At 49.3% G+C, this 18,116-nt stretch overlaps 1 protein-coding gene across 1 annotated transcript in view; it reads left to right on the plus strand.

Annotated features, from left to right (window-relative positions):
• The window catches only part of ATP6V0A1 (ATPase H+ transporting V0 subunit a1), a gene marked incomplete at its 5' end in the record, with an annotated part of 63,773 nt that overhangs the window by 43,391 nt on the left and 2,266 nt on the right, over positions 1–18,116 (plus strand). Inside the window, 4 exon segments of the mRNA NM_001133189.1 lie at positions 5,307–5,414; positions 6,355–6,372; positions 11,658–11,775; positions 12,084–12,255. Of these exon segments, the coding sequence (NP_001126661.1) occupies positions 5,307–5,414; positions 6,355–6,372; positions 11,658–11,775; positions 12,084–12,255 (416 nt within the window).

Genomic DNA, 18,116 nt, shown 5'->3' on the forward strand with positions numbered 1-18,116 from the left:
AAAGTCACAAATTTTTACCTTTCCTGGTCATGCTTTGCTCACGCTGTGCTCAGGAAACTGTAGGCCTATGCCTGTCTAGATGTAGCATCAGCCAAAGCCAAGCAAGGCTGCAAGAGCTGCAGACGGGTGAACTCACTCATGTGGTTTGCCTGGGCAACCACAGGACTGACATTGAGACATTTTCCTTTCAAATGAGACTGTGATACTTTCACTGACCAAAACATCTGGGAAAAAGGTTTGGTTTAAAGCACGTTGATTTTTTTTCTTTTTAAAAAGCAGCATACATATATATGTTTACTTAATGTCTGTGTGTATATGAATTCTGCACACACACACACACACACACAGAGTTAAATTTGCTAGATGTTCAGTATCATGCATAATTTCTGGGTATCCAATAGCACTTACTTTACACTGCCTGAGAAAACCCAAACAATCTTGTTGCATGACTCTTAAACGGCTGTTAGATGATGACTCCTGTTGGAGAGCAGCTGAGTTAATAGACCCTCCTTCTCCCTTTTCTGACCATCTTCATCCTTCCATGTACCCTCCATTCGTCTCCCCACTTCACTCCCTCCCTCTTTTGTTTTCTTTCCCCTTCCTCTTTTCTTCCATTCACTATCAGGAAGGGCAACCTGTGGAGGCCCCAGTCAGCCCAAACCCGAGCCAGCAGGGACTAGAAGCAGCAGCGGCTGCAACAGTGAGTGAATTAAAACCAACAAACCATCACGTTTCATTTAAAGAGGTGGCAAACAGTGCAGCAGAATTCTTTTTAATTAAATTGAGAGCATGGGACATGTGTGCTCTTGGGAAATATGTCCTTGTTACTCACTGAGACGATGACAGAAGTTCCACCTCTTAAGAATAGATTCTGGCATCATCTTTAGCATTGGTCTACTAAGTTTCTATTCAAATATGTAAGTACAGGCATGTCCATGGTAACAAAGTGGCTGTTGTACCCTCACTGAGTCCCATCATCTTAATCCAAGATGGCAGCTCTTGGACTCACCCACTTTCATGTCTGTATTTTGTGACCATGTATTGGATGATTTTTCAGCATGGAAACGAGAATACCTCTGTGATTCTTGAATTGATTTCCCTGCACTTTAGAGTTCTACTTTACAGTGATGCTTGGACATTTGATCTTTTTTAGTAGTAACTTACCTTCTTTTTTAAAAGTGAAAGTTTATACATGTTTAGTTTTTTGTGAGAAACTCAGAAGACCTCACATGTCCTCAGCTATTCCAGTGAGACCTCTGCTCTCCGATGTGTCGTGTGTACTGTCATCTGGTGTCATAACCAAAGTGATCTGTCTTGATCCTTCCTTCTTCTGATACTAATTCAAGATTCAGTAACAGCACTTCGAATATTTGTCCTTAAAAACATCTTTTAAACAAAATCTTACAATGCACAAATATATTAGCCCAATATATTCTAAGTTATGAATGAATCTATAAGATTGTAAAAGTCTCACCAGTAGTGATTACCCATTACTTCTATGTGCTCGAAGCATATACTTCTTTAAATAAAATGAAAGATTTAGATGGATAACCATTTCCTTCATTAAGTGTTTCTGATGATTTTAAACTTGGAAAACTTCTTATGGTCATCTTTCTGGAACTAGTCTAAAAGGGCTGACATTTTGAGTCAGAAAAAATTTTAATCTTGCTGCTTAAAATACATTTTCAAGTAGGGACTTCCCTGTGAGACATTTAACAAACCTTTAGAACACATACTACCTATTGTCGATGTCCTTAACACATACTCTTCTTTCTGCTAGTCTTAGCATATATAAGATGTGCTTCTGACAAGATCTTAATGCATTTAAGTGTGGCAACCTCTTCTGTGATAAATTCTAAGTTAAAAGTCCCCCGTTTGGAAACCTGCACATTCATAGGGTCTTCTTACCCCACTGGTTCTTTAGCCAAACATCTGTTCCTGGAGAGCAGCCTGAAGGCATCAGGATGATCATTCTACAAGAAAGTCTCTGTATTTTTGACCCCAGAGGGCTGAGGATATGAACAGTGATCTGGTTTTGTTCTGTTCTTTGTCCCCTTGGTTGTCTGTGAGTGATATATCACAGTTTAATTTTTCTTTTCTTTTTTCTGCTGACATGTGTCTCTCATCCCCATTCCTGTAACTCTCATTCCTGTGTTCTGAAGAGATCCTTATTAGTGTCTGGTTGGGAGATTTAACCTATCTGCTCCTCAGTTTATCTGCTAGTTGGAGAAAGCTTCAGAAACGGCCTTCTACTTTGGGAGCCTTGAACCCTTCCTCCTGTATCCTATAACCCAGCCCAGGATATGCAAGAGTCCCCTCCTGTGCCCTTCGTTGCATTTTCAGTCCATCTTCTGAGGGTTGCCAGGTGGAATATGTGCATGACCTGGAGGTGTCCAGGCTCTGGTGGCCCACAAGTCTGACTGCACATCACAGTCACCTGGTAGACTTTGAATTTGTTTATTAGGGTATTAAATAAGTGGAAGGAGAAATAAAAGTGGCCCATAATTTCATGGTCCTGACAATCCGCTACTGACATAAAAAAATAAAGCAATAGGTGCACTTGGCTAGAGAATGCATATAGTGCTAAGAAGAAAACCACCTGCCCCCACTACAGTCCTCCTCTTCAGGGGGCATTGTTAACAGGTGGGGGCCTTGCCTCTGACAGATATCTGCCTGTCTTCTATTGATAGGTGTGTGTGTGCTCTATGCATGTAGAAAAAGAAACATGAGGAATTGTGTTTTAAACTGTGGCACTGTTCTGCTTCTCGATTTATTACGTTTTTTAAAAGTTAGTGTATCTTGAAGATTGTTTCATAGTGATAATCACTTTTTTTTTTTTTTTCTGAGATGAAGTCTCACTCTGTCACCCAGCTGTAGTGCAGTGGCACAATCTCAGCTCACTGTAACCTCCACCTTCCAGGTTCAAGCAATTCTCCTGCCTCAGCCTCCTGAGTAGCTAGGATTATGGGCATGCACCACCACGCCCGGCTAATTTTTGTTTTGTTTTTTTTTGAGATAGAGTCTTGCCCTGTTGCCCAGGCTAGAGTGCAATGGCACGATCTCGGCTCACTACAACCTCCGCCTCCCCAGTTCAAGCAATTCTCCTGCCTCAGCTTCCTGAGTAGCTGGGATTACAGGTGCCTACCACCTCCCCCGGCTAATTTTTGTATTTTTAGTAGAGACAGGATCTCACCATGTTGGCCAGGCTGGTCTTGAACTCCTGACCTCGTGATCCACCTGCTTCAGGCTCCCAAAGTGCTGGGATTACAGGTGTGAGCCACTGCGCCTGGACTAATTTTTGGATTTTTAAGAGAGATGGGGTTTCACCGTGTTGGCCAGGCTGGTCTCGAACTCCTGACCTTGTGATCCACCCGCCGTGGCCTCCCAAAGTGCTGGGATTACAGGTGTGAGCCACCGTGCCCAGCTGACTATCACTCTTTTTTATGGTTGCCTAGCATTCCATAGGATATTCCACTGGACATGCCAAAGTCATTATCTCTTTGATGGATGTATTGGTTGTTCCCAATTCTTTGCTATCACAAACGGCAATTCAGGGAACATCCTTGTCCATATGTCTTTTTTTTTTTTTCTTGAGACAGAGTCTCGCTCTGTTGCCGAAGATGGAGTGCAGTGGCACAATCTCAGCTCACTGCAACCATCACCTCCCGGGTTTCAGCAATTGTCCTGCCTCAGCCTCCAGAGTAGCTGGGATTACAGGCGCCCACCTCCACGCCCAACTAATTTTTGTATTTTTAGTAGAGACGGGGTTTCGCCATGTTGGCCAGGCTGGTCACGAACTTTTGACCTCAGGTGATCTGCCTGACTCAGCCTCCCAAAATGCTAGGATTACAGGCATGAGCCACCGCGCCCAGCCCCTTATCCACATACCTTGCCAAAGTTTTGCAAGCCTAGATGTTCCAGCAGTGGGATTGCTGAATCTCAAAGGGTTCATGCATTTAAAATTTTGATAAACCCTTCACAATGATTATACAATTTGTACTTGGGAACCTATTTTTAAAATACAGATTTATTGGGCCCCACCCCAGAACTACTAAATTTACAATTTCTGGGAGTAGTATTTGAGAATTTCTATTTAAAATGCAGCTTTTGGGGTAATTCTAACGCAACTAGTTCTCTGACCAGCAGGTTAAGGACAACTGCTAGAGTAGGAGGGAGGATTTGTGCAAACACTTAGGTCTGAGCTGGGCATTAAACTGTGACGAGAGCTATGGCAAAAAATGGCACACCAGGAGGTGGAGCTGAGGATGAGGAGGGCAGGGCAGCTGCACAGGCCTCCTGCACACTGTTCATGCTGCTGCCCGAAGACCAGGTTGCCGGAGAGCTGCCCTTGAGCTCTTGCCTTGTTTGGCCCCCTGGACAGAAACCATATGAAGTGATTCTGGGGACTGCTGTTTAAATTCCTTTTCACACTGTGGCAGGTTAGCACTAATTGGGATCTGTGAGACTTAACTCATTTCTGCCTGGTTTTTTTTCCCAAAGAGTCTTTTTTGCTTTGGGTTTGGAAAAACTCAAGTTTTTTCAAATCAAATTGACTTTAAAATTCTACTTTTGGAGACCCTACCAAAGACTGTGCCTGTGAACTCAGAAGAAGCAAATGCCCCGTCAGCGTCTACCCACGTGCCTGTGGAAGAATGTTCTAACATTCCAGAGCCGTCCGCTGAAGAAAAGGAGCCCCTCCTCATCTTTTTAAGCTCAGCATTCTCTAGCCACAAGTGAATGCACATTAAGCTTTTTTTTCCTTCTCTGACCTTGGAAGTTCTTTGTTCCTTGGCAGAGACATGGTACATTTCTGGAAGAAGTTGCTGGAATTCTTGGGCTCCTGTTAAAAGCTTATCAGACTAGGGTACAATTACAATGTCATTTGGCCCCCCTTCCTCTTAGAAAGTCTAATCGTTAGTGCCAGAAAAGCTTAGGCCCTTGCAGGCTTTACAGATAGAGCTGTACTTGTTGTGAGAATCTGTTCGTATTAAGGTTTTCATTCAAGCAGGATTCTCAATTAGCGTTGATCCAGGTGAGGCTGGTGCCTCTTGGCACAGCAGACAGAACTGCATACTTCCTCTGAAGCAGGGTAAGGTGGTAATTGTAGGTTGGGCTGGGGCTGGGGAGGCGGTGGTTGGGGTGGAACAGTCGTTTGATTTTACTTAGCCGTTCAGTCAGTGGGTTTTGTTTCTGTTGTCAGACATATGCTTTTCTGAGGTTTGTGTTACTAACCATCACCCTTCCCACCTCACAGAGTGTCATGTTAAAGCCCAGGCAAATTCTACTCTTTCTGTTCATCTGTGTAGGGAACTCTCAACTTTGGTGGGATCAGGGTGGGCAACGGACCGACAGAGGAGGATGCTGAGATTATTCAGCATGACCAGCTCTCCACCCACTCAGAGGATGCAGACGAGGTAAGACCCCGTGGTGTGGGCTTTCTCTCCTTCCACCTCGGGTCAGCCCTAGTCTTGTGTACCTAAGAGGCCTCACTCCAGTCTTCTCCTTGAAAAATAAAAATACTAATTAATACTCAACCTGCCTTCTGGACCTCTTAGGGCACCACAGCTTTTTCCAGTGGGCCCTGCCATAAGCTCCAGCTGTTTCCCCCAGAGCCCGCAGCAGTTTTGCTCCTGTCTTGAATTCCAGATTTTGCCTGCAGTGTTCTGCACGCAGGTCTCCATTACTGACTGCTGTCTCACCTGAGGCAGAGCAGGCCTCAGCATTCCAGCTCTTACGACCTGAAACACAGGTCACTAAGCACAGCTTCTTCATCCATTGACCCTTCCAAGGATCGTTCCAGTTACATTACTGACCAGCTATAATCACTGGTACTTTTGAAGTCCGATACCACTGATGTGTTCTTGCTGCAGATATTTTGTTTGAGCCTTTTTGGTGTCATTTGCCTACTTTTTACAGGGAGAGAGAGAATTAGGCCAAACTAGACTTTTCCTTAAGATACCACCTCCAAGCCCACTCTCCTTGCCTGACCCCTTGTAGCACAAAGCCTCTGAACTGAACTATTAAATCTCATCTACTCATTATGTTCTTTTTAAAGCAAATAAAATAGGAGTTGAGGACCCAAGTTGGACTTTTCAGTCTGTCTGACCACTTTCACTATATATGATTTTTTTAAAAATCACAAGGGTTGGGGATGCCTTTAAAAAATGTGTATCTTAATGCTCTAAATTCCTGCTGATTTTGCTTTGTGTGTATGCTGAGGAGGCCTGCCTCCAACGTGCTAGCCCATTTAACATGAACAGTCCTCCCCAAGAAGCATTCAGTAGCCTTGTGCTCCTAACTTGTGACCTTGTGTGTGGCGTGGCTCACCACTAAGTGTAAATTTGTGTTTTCAAGCCTACCGAGGACGAAGTGGTAAGATGAAAGCTGGCGTTGCCTTCGTGTTTATCTGGGCTTCTCTCTTCCCATCCTTGTGATCACTCTGCTGACCCTGCCACACCCTGGGGCCATACACATGACTCCTGTGCATCTGCATCTCACTGGCCATTTCAAACCAGTTCGTGAACCTGTGTTCTAAAAAGCTCATCTCCATTAACTGCATCTCATGTCGGTCACCTCTGTCTTTGTTTCATTGACTTTGCTGATCTAATACCTCTGAGAATGGCTTTAAAAGGAGCTACAAGTAATGTCTTCACTGGCATTCTTGAAGTGACTCCTCTTGGGGGTTAAGTCCCATTGGCCTCTGCCTTCCTCTCCTGTGATGTTGTGGTTGCTCTACTCCCAGCCACCGGGAGTAGCCGTTTCCTCCCTGCTCCTCCAAGTGCTTGTGAGCAAACCGTACCCTTCCTCCCTGTCTGAGCCAGCCTCTTCCTGCTGCCCTCCTCAGCTTGATGATGCTTCAACTTAGAAGTGGTGGCCCCTTCTCGGGGTCAGCTCTACCTCCATGTGACCCAGGTGAGAGGGAGACAGCTTTCAAAAGGAGGCTTTGCCTCCCAGATGCATCTCAAAGGAAATAATCCATCTGTGTGAAAGGAGTTCATATTATATCAGCCACACATAGAGAATAACGGAGACTGGAAAGCAAGTTGGCTAACTGTTCAGGCCACATCTCGAGTAGAAGGCCCTCTGGCTCAGCAGTAATTCACTTAGCAACATACACTCTTTAAATTGGGTTTCTAAAAGGCCTTGCTGCACTGTTTGCATCTTCCCCCAGCACTTCTGTCTAAAATGCCTAGACCCACAAACTGTACCCTTCCCTTCCTGACTCTCTGGTCCTCTCTAGGAGGGCAGTGGAATGGGAATGGGAAAGCCTTTGCTGTTCTGTGTAAACACAGGTAGGGCCTGGTCTTCCTGAAGCCTAGAGAGGCTCCTTTGCTGGCATCAAAGAGTGTCTGTGTTCCTGGACTGCTCATCTATGCAGTCCCTGGCTGAGCTACCTGGCAGGGATGGGTGGAGCGTGCTCCATGTTAGTGAGGAGCCCAACCCTTTCCCTCGCTCACTACCTCCAACAACACTGCTTTTTAAATGTCTTCCTAGCCAAGCACCCACATTGTCAGAATGGTCTGACCAACTATTGTGTACCAGTGTTCTCGTTTGTAGCCATGTCCCAGGAGGTTGGACATCCAACAAGATAGACTCTAATTCAGCCTTCCCAGTCTCTGGCCACCCAGCTCACTCAGGGATTCAGCTACCCTTGGCTACCCAAGTAGTCTAAACATTTTATCTTTATCAGACACATACACAGTCTGGTTCTCTGCAGCCAAATTTAGATACCCATGACATTTATCTAATGATTTCAAACCAAACAGGTTCCTAAAAAAAAGTTGAGCCTACTTCTAGAACTTCCTCATTTCGCTTGGCTGTGAAAATGTATTTGTCCTATGCAGGCCCTTGCTCCAGCCCAGTGGAAGCATTAGTACCTCTCCCTAGCGGGGACTCAGTCCAGCTGCACGCCAGAGCCAGGCCAGTGGTTGTCTGGGAAATCTTCAAAGGCCATGACCACTCAGCAAGGGTCAGTGGCACCTCTCCCCACTGTCTCCTCACCAGGTGCATTCATCCCATCCATGCATTCACTCACCCTCGGTGTGTCCAGCACTATGTATAGTGCTGCAGAAACAAGAAGAATATAGTGCTTGCCTTCAAAGACCTCCCAAAGTGGGGAGATAGTCTGGATGACAGGTGCTGTAATAGAAGTGTGCCCCGGATGCTATGGGAGCACAGAAAGAGGGCACCTGACGAACACTGGGGTGAGGGTGGAAGAGGAGACCCTGGAAGACTCCCTAAGGAAGTTATCTTACTCTGGTCAAGCAGGAGGCCCTGTAGAGGGAGTGGTGCAGACCCACCAGCATATGCAGCTTCACAGGGGCAAAACACCTGCAGGTCCATCATGTGTTGGGGACTAGCAAGTATTCAGCTTGGCTGGAGCAGAGGCAGGAGTGGGGAATTGGGGACAGGTGAGACTAGAAGTTGGCAGAAACCAGCCATAGTAGTTTTTGCCTCATTTGGGCAACAAGGAGCTATCCAAGAGAGGGCGGTGAAGCTGGTGGTGACACAGCCATGGTGCATTGAAATACTCCCAGTGACCATGTTGTAGGGTATATTGGGTTGGAGAGGGACAAGGTCAGGAGGCATGGACTCCACATCATCCGATGTGATTCAGGACAGAATGGCGAGCCTGAAGTGAAGTCAAGTGTTTGTAGGATGAGTTGGAAAGGAAGGAACCAATATGAGATATTAAAGAAGTAAAAGCTATAGGTCCCAGTGCTTTAATAAAGGTAAGGAGTAAGAGAAGATTCGAGATTGACTCCCAGACTGTCCAGTCTGCTGGACACGGGAGATGGAATAGAAGTTGATCTCGGTGGGGGCAGAGGAGAGCAGTTACTTTGTTGAGCATGGAGAGCCTGTGGTTCCCCAGGAGAAGGAGTATAGCTGGCTGGAAATAGGCAAGGCAGAGATGGAGAGATCCACCTTGGAGTCACTCCTAGGGGCGACCCTTGAAGCCCTGAGTAGCAATCCCACCAGAAAGATGCAAGGGCTGAAGCTGAAACTTCAGAGAACGTCAGCATTTAAGGGAGAACCTTGGCTGGGCGTGGTGGCTCATGCCTGTAATCCCAGCACTTTGGGAGGCTGAGGCGGGCAGATTGCTTGAGCTCTGGAGTTTGAGACCAGCTGGCCACCATGGTGAAACCCCGTCTCTACTAAAAATATGTAAATTAGCTGGGCGGTAGTGGCATGTGCCTGTAATCCCAGCTACTCGGGAGACTGAGAGAGGAGAATCACTTGATTCTCCTGGGAGGCAGAGGTTGCGGTGAGCTGAGATCGTGCCACTGCACTCCTGTCTCGAAAAAAGAAAAAAAAAAAGGAAGAACCTCGATGGAGACTAAAAAGAACTGTCCAGAGAGGTAGGAGGAAAACCAAGGGGAGGCAGGTATTTCAAGAAGGAGGAAGACGCCATGGTGACAGACACTGCAGGAACATGGACAAGGGCACAGAACATCTGTTAGCTTTAACAGCTGGGCCAGGCGCGGGGGCTCACGCCTGTAATCCCCAGCACTTTGGGAGGCCAAGGTGGGTGGATCACCTGAAGTCGGGAGTTCAAGACCAGCCTGGCCAACATGGTAAAACCCCATCTTTACTAAAAGTACAAAAATTAGCCGAGTGTGATGGTGCGTGCCTGTAATCCCAGCTACTGAGGAGGCTGAGGCAGGAGAATTGCTTGAACCCGGGAGGCAGAGGTTGCAGTGAGCTGAGATTGCACCACTGCACTCCAGCCTGGGTGATGAGTGAAACTCGGTCTCAAAAAAAAAAGATGTAACAACTGGGAGGTCAGGGTGACCTTGCTAAGTAGAGGCATTTTGTGAGGGAGTGAAGGTGGAAGCCAGGGTGCAGTAGGGTGAGGACTGGCTGGGCAGAGAGGAAACTGAGGCAGAAGATGTGGACAGGGACTCTGCAGCGATTCATGGTCGGTCATGGCCGATTGATACTGGGCGTGTGCTGGGTGGCAGACTCATAAGTGCTGGGCTGGATTTCTTAGCCAGTCCTTGCCTCTCCTGAGAACACCTGCAGGAAGCTGGGAATGAAGGAGAGAAGGCAAGGGTAAGGCCTGGAAGCGAGGCTTCTCTCCTGTCCTGCAGTTGATTCGGTGGGAGAAACTTGAGGTAGAATGAAAACACTGAAGGGATTGGCTGTAAGGGAGCCCAGTGGTCACTGCCCTCCCGGCCCATAAGAGTAGAGATCAGCACTCCTGGGAGCCATGGACTTCTTCTTCTCAATGTGGGCCCTGGGGAGGCAGCCAGCAGCGGTAGGAAAGAGCTCTTAACCACGGTGTTGGGATTTAGGGAACTCAGGGAACTAGGATTACCCTAGTTTTCAGGGTAAGTGAGGAAGCTTGAAGAGCCTGTTCCGGAAGAAAAGCCCAGAAATAGGCTAGGTGTCGATAGAGGTGAGGGAGAAGCAGACGTTTGCCCAGAGATGGCATGGTGGAGCCAGCCCCCTCCACGCTGGCTGCACCCCTGTGGCCTGGGCTGTTGTGGCTTTACCAGCTGAGCCACTTTCTCCCATCCCCATGTTCTCAGTGATTTCCCAAGGCATTTCTGGTGTCCTTTGGGAGTGGAATCACGTGGGTTTTGAAAGGAACTGCGGCGAAAAATAGACCCTGACCTGAGGGCAGGGGCCGATGGGGAGGCCACTGAGCCCTCAGGAGTGTCTGAAAGCTCAGAGGATTCTGGTCTGGGCTCTGTGGGGGAAGCCCCATAAGGGAGCGCCTCCTGGTCTTTGGTCAGCTTGACAGAGAGGCCCAGGGAAAGTACCTGGGGCTTCCAGAATATACCAAATTCAGAAGCCCACATTCACCCCTGACTGTGCTTGGAGCAATCCTGAAAGTGCACTCCCAAGAGCTTGTTCCAGCCCATTCCTTTATTCTGGAAATAATTCTTGGTATTGAAAGGAAAACTGGGACAAAGGGAGCTTGAGGAAAACAAAAACAAACAAGAAACTGGAGATGTGCTATTTGGCCTTAACCCAAACAGATATGCTGTTTGGCCTTAACCCATGTGGAAATTTGTAAACTTTGTCAGGATTTCCCTGTGCATGGTGGTGAAATCACGTAGGGAAAAAAAAATTCACCGTGTAATCTCTTTAGAAGTCACAAAAGAAAAAGAAGGTTATCTTGCTCCCAAAAGGCTATAAAAAGAATAAGTAATGTGGCTGTAGAGGCCTGGTCTTCTCAGGACAGTGTCCGGGTTGAGAGTCCGTCTCCTGAAGCGCACTCTGGGGAAAATCCCTTCCTGCCCTCCTGCAGGTCCTTAGGGTCCCAGACCCAGACAGTCACTTTCCCAACAGAGTGCCGTCAACTCAGCACACACTCCTCTCTTAAGCACAGAGCCCCAGAGGGAGAAGAACAAACGTGTTGAAAAGAATCTTATTAAGATGTAGTTAATTAAAATGTAGAGTATTGAGGGGAATGGAGGTGTCCCAGGTGAGGGCTAAGCCAGGCAGGATTTTTGGGGAAGGCATTGCCGAAATCACCACCTGCGCTCAACACTGGGGGCTTCTGGCCCCTCCAGAGTTGAGGTGCCAGCCATGGGAAGTGCAGTCCCCTGCTCTGGCCCAGGTTCAAAGCGCCAAGTAGCCACAACTCAGAATGCCTGCACCTTCCCCTCCTAGCCTTATATCTTCTCTCTGGTTTCCTCCCACGACAGTTTGACTTTGGGGACACCATGGTCCACCAGGCCATCCACACCATCGAGTACTGCCTGGGCTGCATCTCCAACACTGCCTCCTACTTGCGGCTCTGGGCCCTCAGCCTCGCTCATGCGCGTGAGTACCTCTCTCCAGGCTCCGGAACTCTAGTTTCCCCCTCTGTGGGCGCACTGTCAGTTGGGGGGCTTAAGTCAAATGGAAATTACATGAAGGTTCTGGAATTATTCAGGTTCCTGAACCCAAGGAGAATGAGTACAGACAGGAGGCTCGGCACTTGTGCCAGGTTAGCTCTGCATGGTGGTCCCACTAAGGCAGTGGGAAGCCAGGATCCAGGGAACCCTAGAGCGGGGGGATGACAGAGCAAAATTCATGGCCTACAGCTGCCTCTTGCCAAACCACTGGATTTTGTGTCTCCCATTCCCCAGAGCTGTCTGAGGTGCTTTGGACCATGGTGATCCACATCGGCCTGAGCGTGAAGAGCTTGGCGGGAGGTTTGGTGCTGTTCTTCTTCTTCACTGCTTTTGCCACCCTGACCGTGGCCATCCTCCTGATCATGGAGGGCCTCTCGGCCTTTCTCCACGCACTGCGCTTACACTGGTGAGGGGCAGTGGGGCAGGGCGGGCATATGGGGGTGGATGTGTCCTTAGCTGCGGTGAGAGGGCAGCTTTTCTCCCACACACAGCCCTGCAGCTCTGTGCAGGAAAGATGAGCTGGCCCTGCACTAGCTTCACCTCAGGACACCCCAACACCGGCTTTGCCACTGAGTTTCAGAAAATGGTCACAGAAAAGCACAGCTCAGCCTTCCCTAGACTCTAGGGAGAGGTCCCTGGTGAGTGGTGTCAGGTCCCGCTCCCTGCCTTTAGCTGTCCCCAGTGCTCCTGATTTTGGCTTAGAGGGGCTGCTGGGGTCTTAGGGTTTCTGATTTTTCTCTCTGATGTGTAACTCTTCTGTCTTCAGAACAGTGGAAGCAGCTCTGGAATGGATGTTAAGTGCAGGAAAGGCTAGAGCACACTGCACCGCAGCTTTGTCCTCTTTGTTCTGTCATTGTGCCAGGGGTCTTTGAGTTGGACCCCTGGCAGCTCCATTGTGGACCAGAGGGATTCCTGGCTCTATAGGGTGGAGGTCGGTACACTCAACGCAGCTTCTTCAGATGGGCAGGCTTGGGGAGGTTCTGTTTGTTTTCTTTAATGAAGCTTGTGAGTCTTAATGGCTCTGTGTGGAGAGAGCATGAGTTCAGCCTCTGGGACTGGGAGAGCCAGGGGTGTGGCCTGGGCTGTGACCACCTCAAACCAGCGTTGCCAGATTTAGCACATAAAAGTACAGTGTGGCCGGGCGTGGTGGCTCACGCCTGTAATCCTAGCACTTTGGGAGGCTAAGGCAGGTGAATCACCTGAGGTCAGGAATTCGAGACCAGCCTGGCCAACATGGTAAAACCCCGTCTCTACTAAAAATACAAAAATTAGCCAGGTGTGGTGGCACATGCCTGTAATCCCAGCTACTCGGGAGGCTGAGGCAGGAAAGAATCTCTTAAACCCAGGAGGCAAGGGTTGCAGTGAGCTGAGATTGTGCCACTGCACTCCAGCCTGGGCAACAGAGCGAGACTCTGTCTCAAAAAAAAAAGGGGGGGGGTGGTTGGGGGCCGGGCGCAGTGGTTCACTCCTGTAATCCCAGCACTTTGGGAGGCCGAGGCGGGTGGATCACCTGAGGTCGGGAGTTCAAGACCAGCCTGACCAACATGGAGAAACCCTGTCTCTACTAAAAATACAAAAAAATTAGCCGGGCGTGGTGGTGCATGCCTGGAATCTCAGCTACTTGGGAGGCTGAGGCAGGAGAATCACTTGAACCCGGTAAGTGGAGGTTGCATTGAGCCAAGATTGCGCCATTGCACTCCAGCCTGGGCAACAAGAGCGAAACTTGGTCTCTAAAAAAATAAAAATACAGGGTGTATTTCACATAAACAACAAATAATTTTTTTAGTATGAGTATTTCCCAAATGTGCATGGGATATGCTTATACTAAAAACTGGGGCAGTCTGTATTTTCTGTGGCTGTTCCACCTCAGACTCCATTTCTTTGGGTCTCTATTTCCTCCTTTATGTTGTGATTCTCTTTTTGGGGGTCTCAAAACCCCTATGTCTCTGGAAGTTCTGGCCCCTCTCCCCAGAGGAGCACTCACACACTCCTCCTGTTTTACAAGCATAGGGGTCTGACTCACTGGTGTGCCTTAGAGGTCCCTGGATGGGGTGCTCTGTGGTGTTCATGATCTCAGGGCCAGAAGAGGACTATGAATGTCTCTCTTCGTTCTCAAAACCTGAAGAAAATCCAGCATCTGAACCTGAGAAACTCCTTCCCCACTCCCCTTTATCTTTGATTTTTCTCATGGCTGGGTGACCCCTGAGCCTCCTCAAAGATTCAGCTGTGGGTTTTTCTGAATGATGGGCGGAGAGTGAGGCATGGAAGGGCAAGAAGTGACTAGGGTGCACTCTTCTTCAAAAGCCCTGCTGCATCAGTAGACGTGGCTTCCTCTGGCCTGGCTCTCTCCCTCCTGTCCTCCCTCCTCCCCACCCAGCTCATCTGGCTGGCCCCCCTGTTCTAAGCTTATCAGCCGACCCCCCCCAAGCACACTTTCTCAGCCCTCCTCAGTGCACGAGAACTCACGAGGACTCACTTTTTCTTGCCCCTTGGCCTCCTTTTTCTTTTCACTCCTGTCCCTTGAGCCCTGGGTTTGAGGGAACAGTGACCACCTCACCTTGATTCCAGCCCACGTGGGCAGCCAGTCATCTCCTCCCTGGGCAGGGCGGGAGCAAGGCACTGTTGCAGAGCAAGTTCGCCTGGGCTTGAGCCTCGTTTTGTTGCCAGAAGATTGCTTCCTCCTCAGGCTCACCTGTGTCCTCCTCGTGTCTTCCCATGTCCCCCTGAACTGATGAGTGGCAGGACAGCAGGACAGCAGGCTTCCGAATTGGGCCACCTGGGTTGGAATTCCAGCTCTGTCACACCAGGCAGGGGACCTGAGCAGAACATTCACTGCCAAGGTTACTGTGAGCAAATAGGAAGTAATGCACACACCAAGTGCTGCCACAGCAAAAGCAGGTGCTCCAGGATGGGTCATGGCTGCTCTGCTTAAAAGTGGGATGCCCTTACTGGGTGCGGTGGCTCACACCTATAATCCCAGCATTTTGGGAGGCCGAGGCAGGCAGACCACCTGAGGTCAGGAGTTCGAGACCAGCCTGGACAACATGGTGAAACCCCATCTCTACTAAAAATGCAAACATTAGCTGGGCGTGGCGGTGGGCGCCTGTAATCCCAGCTACTCGGGAGGCTGAGGCAGGAGAATCGCTTGAACCCAGGAGATGGAGGTTGCAGTGAGCCGAGATTGCGCCACTGCACTGCAGCCTGGGCGACAGACCGAGACTCCGTCTCAAAAAAAAAAAAAAAAAACTGGGATGCCCTAGAGAGAGGGTGTCTGCCTGGGGTCCCCCATAAAGAAACTGCTTTTAGCCTGTCTAGAGTGAGAGGAGACCCCAAAGGAGGCAGAGGATACCATCAGAATGCCCTCAGGTGGTGTTTGCAAGGAACAGCCTCCCCATATATGTCGTATTTATTTTGGCAATAGGAGTATTGGGTAGGAGAGGAAAAAACAGTGCAAACCTCCTTTGTGCAACTTCCAGAATCTCGTCTTTGGAGGGCTGTCCCTGTGACACGAGTGGGGCGCCTCCCCCACCACTAAAACAGGAGCGAATGAAATTGGTGCTTGTGCGCCCCCTCCTGGCAAAATGCGGCTGTGCGTCCAGGATGCCTGGATCTTCCCTGTGGCCCAAGACTGCAGGAGGCATTCTGAGCTGTGGCCCTCTTACCAGGGGTGGAGCCTCTGGGGCTGCTGAACCAGCTGTAGGGATGGTGCTGCTGTTCTTCCTGGCATCCAGCCTAGGCATCTTCATACCTCCTACTTTATCCCTGCTGTTTCCTGATTCAAGGGCTGCCCCATTATACAAGTTCTGGTCTCTTCAGTGGGGACAATAAGAAAAACATTTGATTCGATAACATATAAACCACTAGTGTGAGATTCATGCAGCGTCATAGGAAGGGGGGTGATGTGTTTGAAAACAGTGAGCAGGTTAATGTATTAATCTGCTAATTCTGTCTCCTGAGTTTCTCTCTTTTCCTCCCTCCTGCCACATGAAGTGTGCTTGGCTTCTTACCTACCATAATTAGACATCTTTTCTTCCTCAGAGAAGGCATGAGACAGGGATTTGATTGTAGTTATCACTGTAAACATCAAACTGATTTTTATGCAGAACTGTTGCCCCAGGGCCTACCTTCCAAGGAACCTGGTCTCTCCTTACCTAGCAAATTCCACATACACATAGATGTACACCCACCTGTACACTCACAGATTGGGTGGTGATTAAAGTGACAGAATCTGGGACCAGTTTCTTGTTAGGAATGCAGTGTTGCCACAGCATGACAGCATGGAGCAGTGAGGGAATGGCTGCCCAGGAGAACTCAGAACTCTTGAAATGTAGTTCCAGGCTGCCATCATTGCCCTGATATTCAGGCCATCAGACGGATGTGTGTTCTAGGCCCTGAACTGCACGGAGAGTGGCAGAACGGGCTACATAAACAGCTCAGCCCAGAATTGTCTTTCCAGACTGCCTGCCCTCAGTCACAACCCCCCACCAGGGAAGGGAAGCGGCCCCAAGACTCCTTCCTCCACCCACTCGAGGAAACAAGAGTTCCTGTTACGTGGCACGAATGATGTCTTTTGGCTCCAGTTAATCCCTCTGAGTCACCAGGTGGCCTTTGCCAAGTGCTGGAGCTGGAAGAGATGATAGAGACACTCATCTGGCTTCCTGAGGCTCTCCTCACAGCTGTTGAATTCTAGAGGTGCATTTCAATGGCTTGGGGCATGGCAAGACCTTGGAGGCTCCCTGAGCAGAGCAGTGGAGATGCCCAAAAAGAAGGAAGAACCTAGGATGGCAGGTGGGGCCCTCCTTGCCCTGGGGAACTTTGTACTTTCTCAGGAAGCACACATTTCCCCAGTTCAGCGGGAGAGAGTGGGGAGACTAGCAGGGAAATTGCTTTCCAGCTTTGTGCTGGGTGGTTGGGGTGAGGGTGGCCAGGGAAGGAGGTGAAATCAGGCTGACCTCAAGATAGACCCAGGATGTCCCAGTTCTGGCCACTCTAAGTCTCTAAAGCAGCAGCTGGTGGGAGGGGCAGTATTGGGCAGTATGTCAGGGAGGCCACCTGTCTGCTCACACAATACAATTGATGTGCCCCTCCCAGGCATATATCCCTCTTCCTCCTTGCTGGGCCCCATGGGTAGATAAGGTGACTGGAGGGGTGCCAAGAAAAGGGCGGTGCCCTCACAGGCATCTGAAAACAAAGCTGCTGCTCCATTTGCCCAGTTTGAAGATTAGAATGGTTTTGTGATTAGCCAGGAGGGGGTGGGGGTCAGAGTTCTGGACACCTCACTGGATTTGGGGGTCAGCATACCCTACCAAGGCTGACATTCACTCCTAGGTAATGGCCTGGGACCCTCAGGTGACTTGTCCACTCTCTGGCTATGTATTGTTGAATGAAAAGGGGACATGTAAATCTCTTTTCAGCTGTTCTGAAATAACCCTTGCCACATGGGAACACAGTCTATTCAACATGAAGAATTCAAACCTAACACAAGTGGGTGAGAAGCAGGAACCCACTGCTAGGCCCCACCACGTTCCCTCAGAGGTGGTCTCAGTAGGTGGAACTTGGAGAAGTAGTTTTGGTGGGGTGTTGGGACGCGGGTGAATCCAGGTCCTGGTTTGGAATTGCTCTGGCAGGAACCATCAGCTAATGTCAGTTGGAAACTCTGTGTCCTCCCCCTCCTGAGTCCTGTTTTTCCTGGAGGACCTTGGCCCACCCCTGTGGAATGTGGGGATGTGGGGAAGAAAGCTGACTGCTTTTACTCCCACTCAGAAAATTCGGTTGCGCTCTTCTCCAAGGGGGTGCTCCTCAGCCTGCACCCCAGTGAAGGGGCCTCTGAGGAACTCCCAATGCCACTAGCAAACAGTCTGTAACCTTTGGGCCCCAGCCACCTCCCAGCCCCTGTTCTCTTAATTCCTGCTTTCTTGGCTTGGAGGGAGGAATCTCCATTTGTAAAAGCTGAGTTAGGAACTAGAGGGTTCCTGAAGCTTTAAAGCACCTCAGAGCCCTCACCCTGCATGTGACCTGTCACCTGGAGCGTGCCCCAGCCCCCACCCCTGCCTGTTCTTACAGGGGCTCCGGTGCCTCCAGGGTCATACAGCACCATGTGGAAACTATTCCTCAGGGCAGCTCTCCTTGGCCTTTTTATCCCCTGAATCATGCATTTTTCTGCCCTTATTTGGTGTGGTTTGGTTGCTGGGCAGCTGTCCAGGGTGAGTTTGCAGGAGGAAGCACAGCCAAGCAGCCTCGCTCTGCTTATGGGACAGTCTTCCTCCC

This window comes from Pongo abelii, chromosome 19 (assembly GCF_028885655.2).
Source record: "Pongo abelii isolate AG06213 chromosome 19, NHGRI_mPonAbe1-v2.0_pri, whole genome shotgun sequence".
In the NCBI taxonomy this organism is placed as follows: Eukaryota; Metazoa; Chordata; class Mammalia; order Primates; family Hominidae; genus Pongo; species Pongo abelii.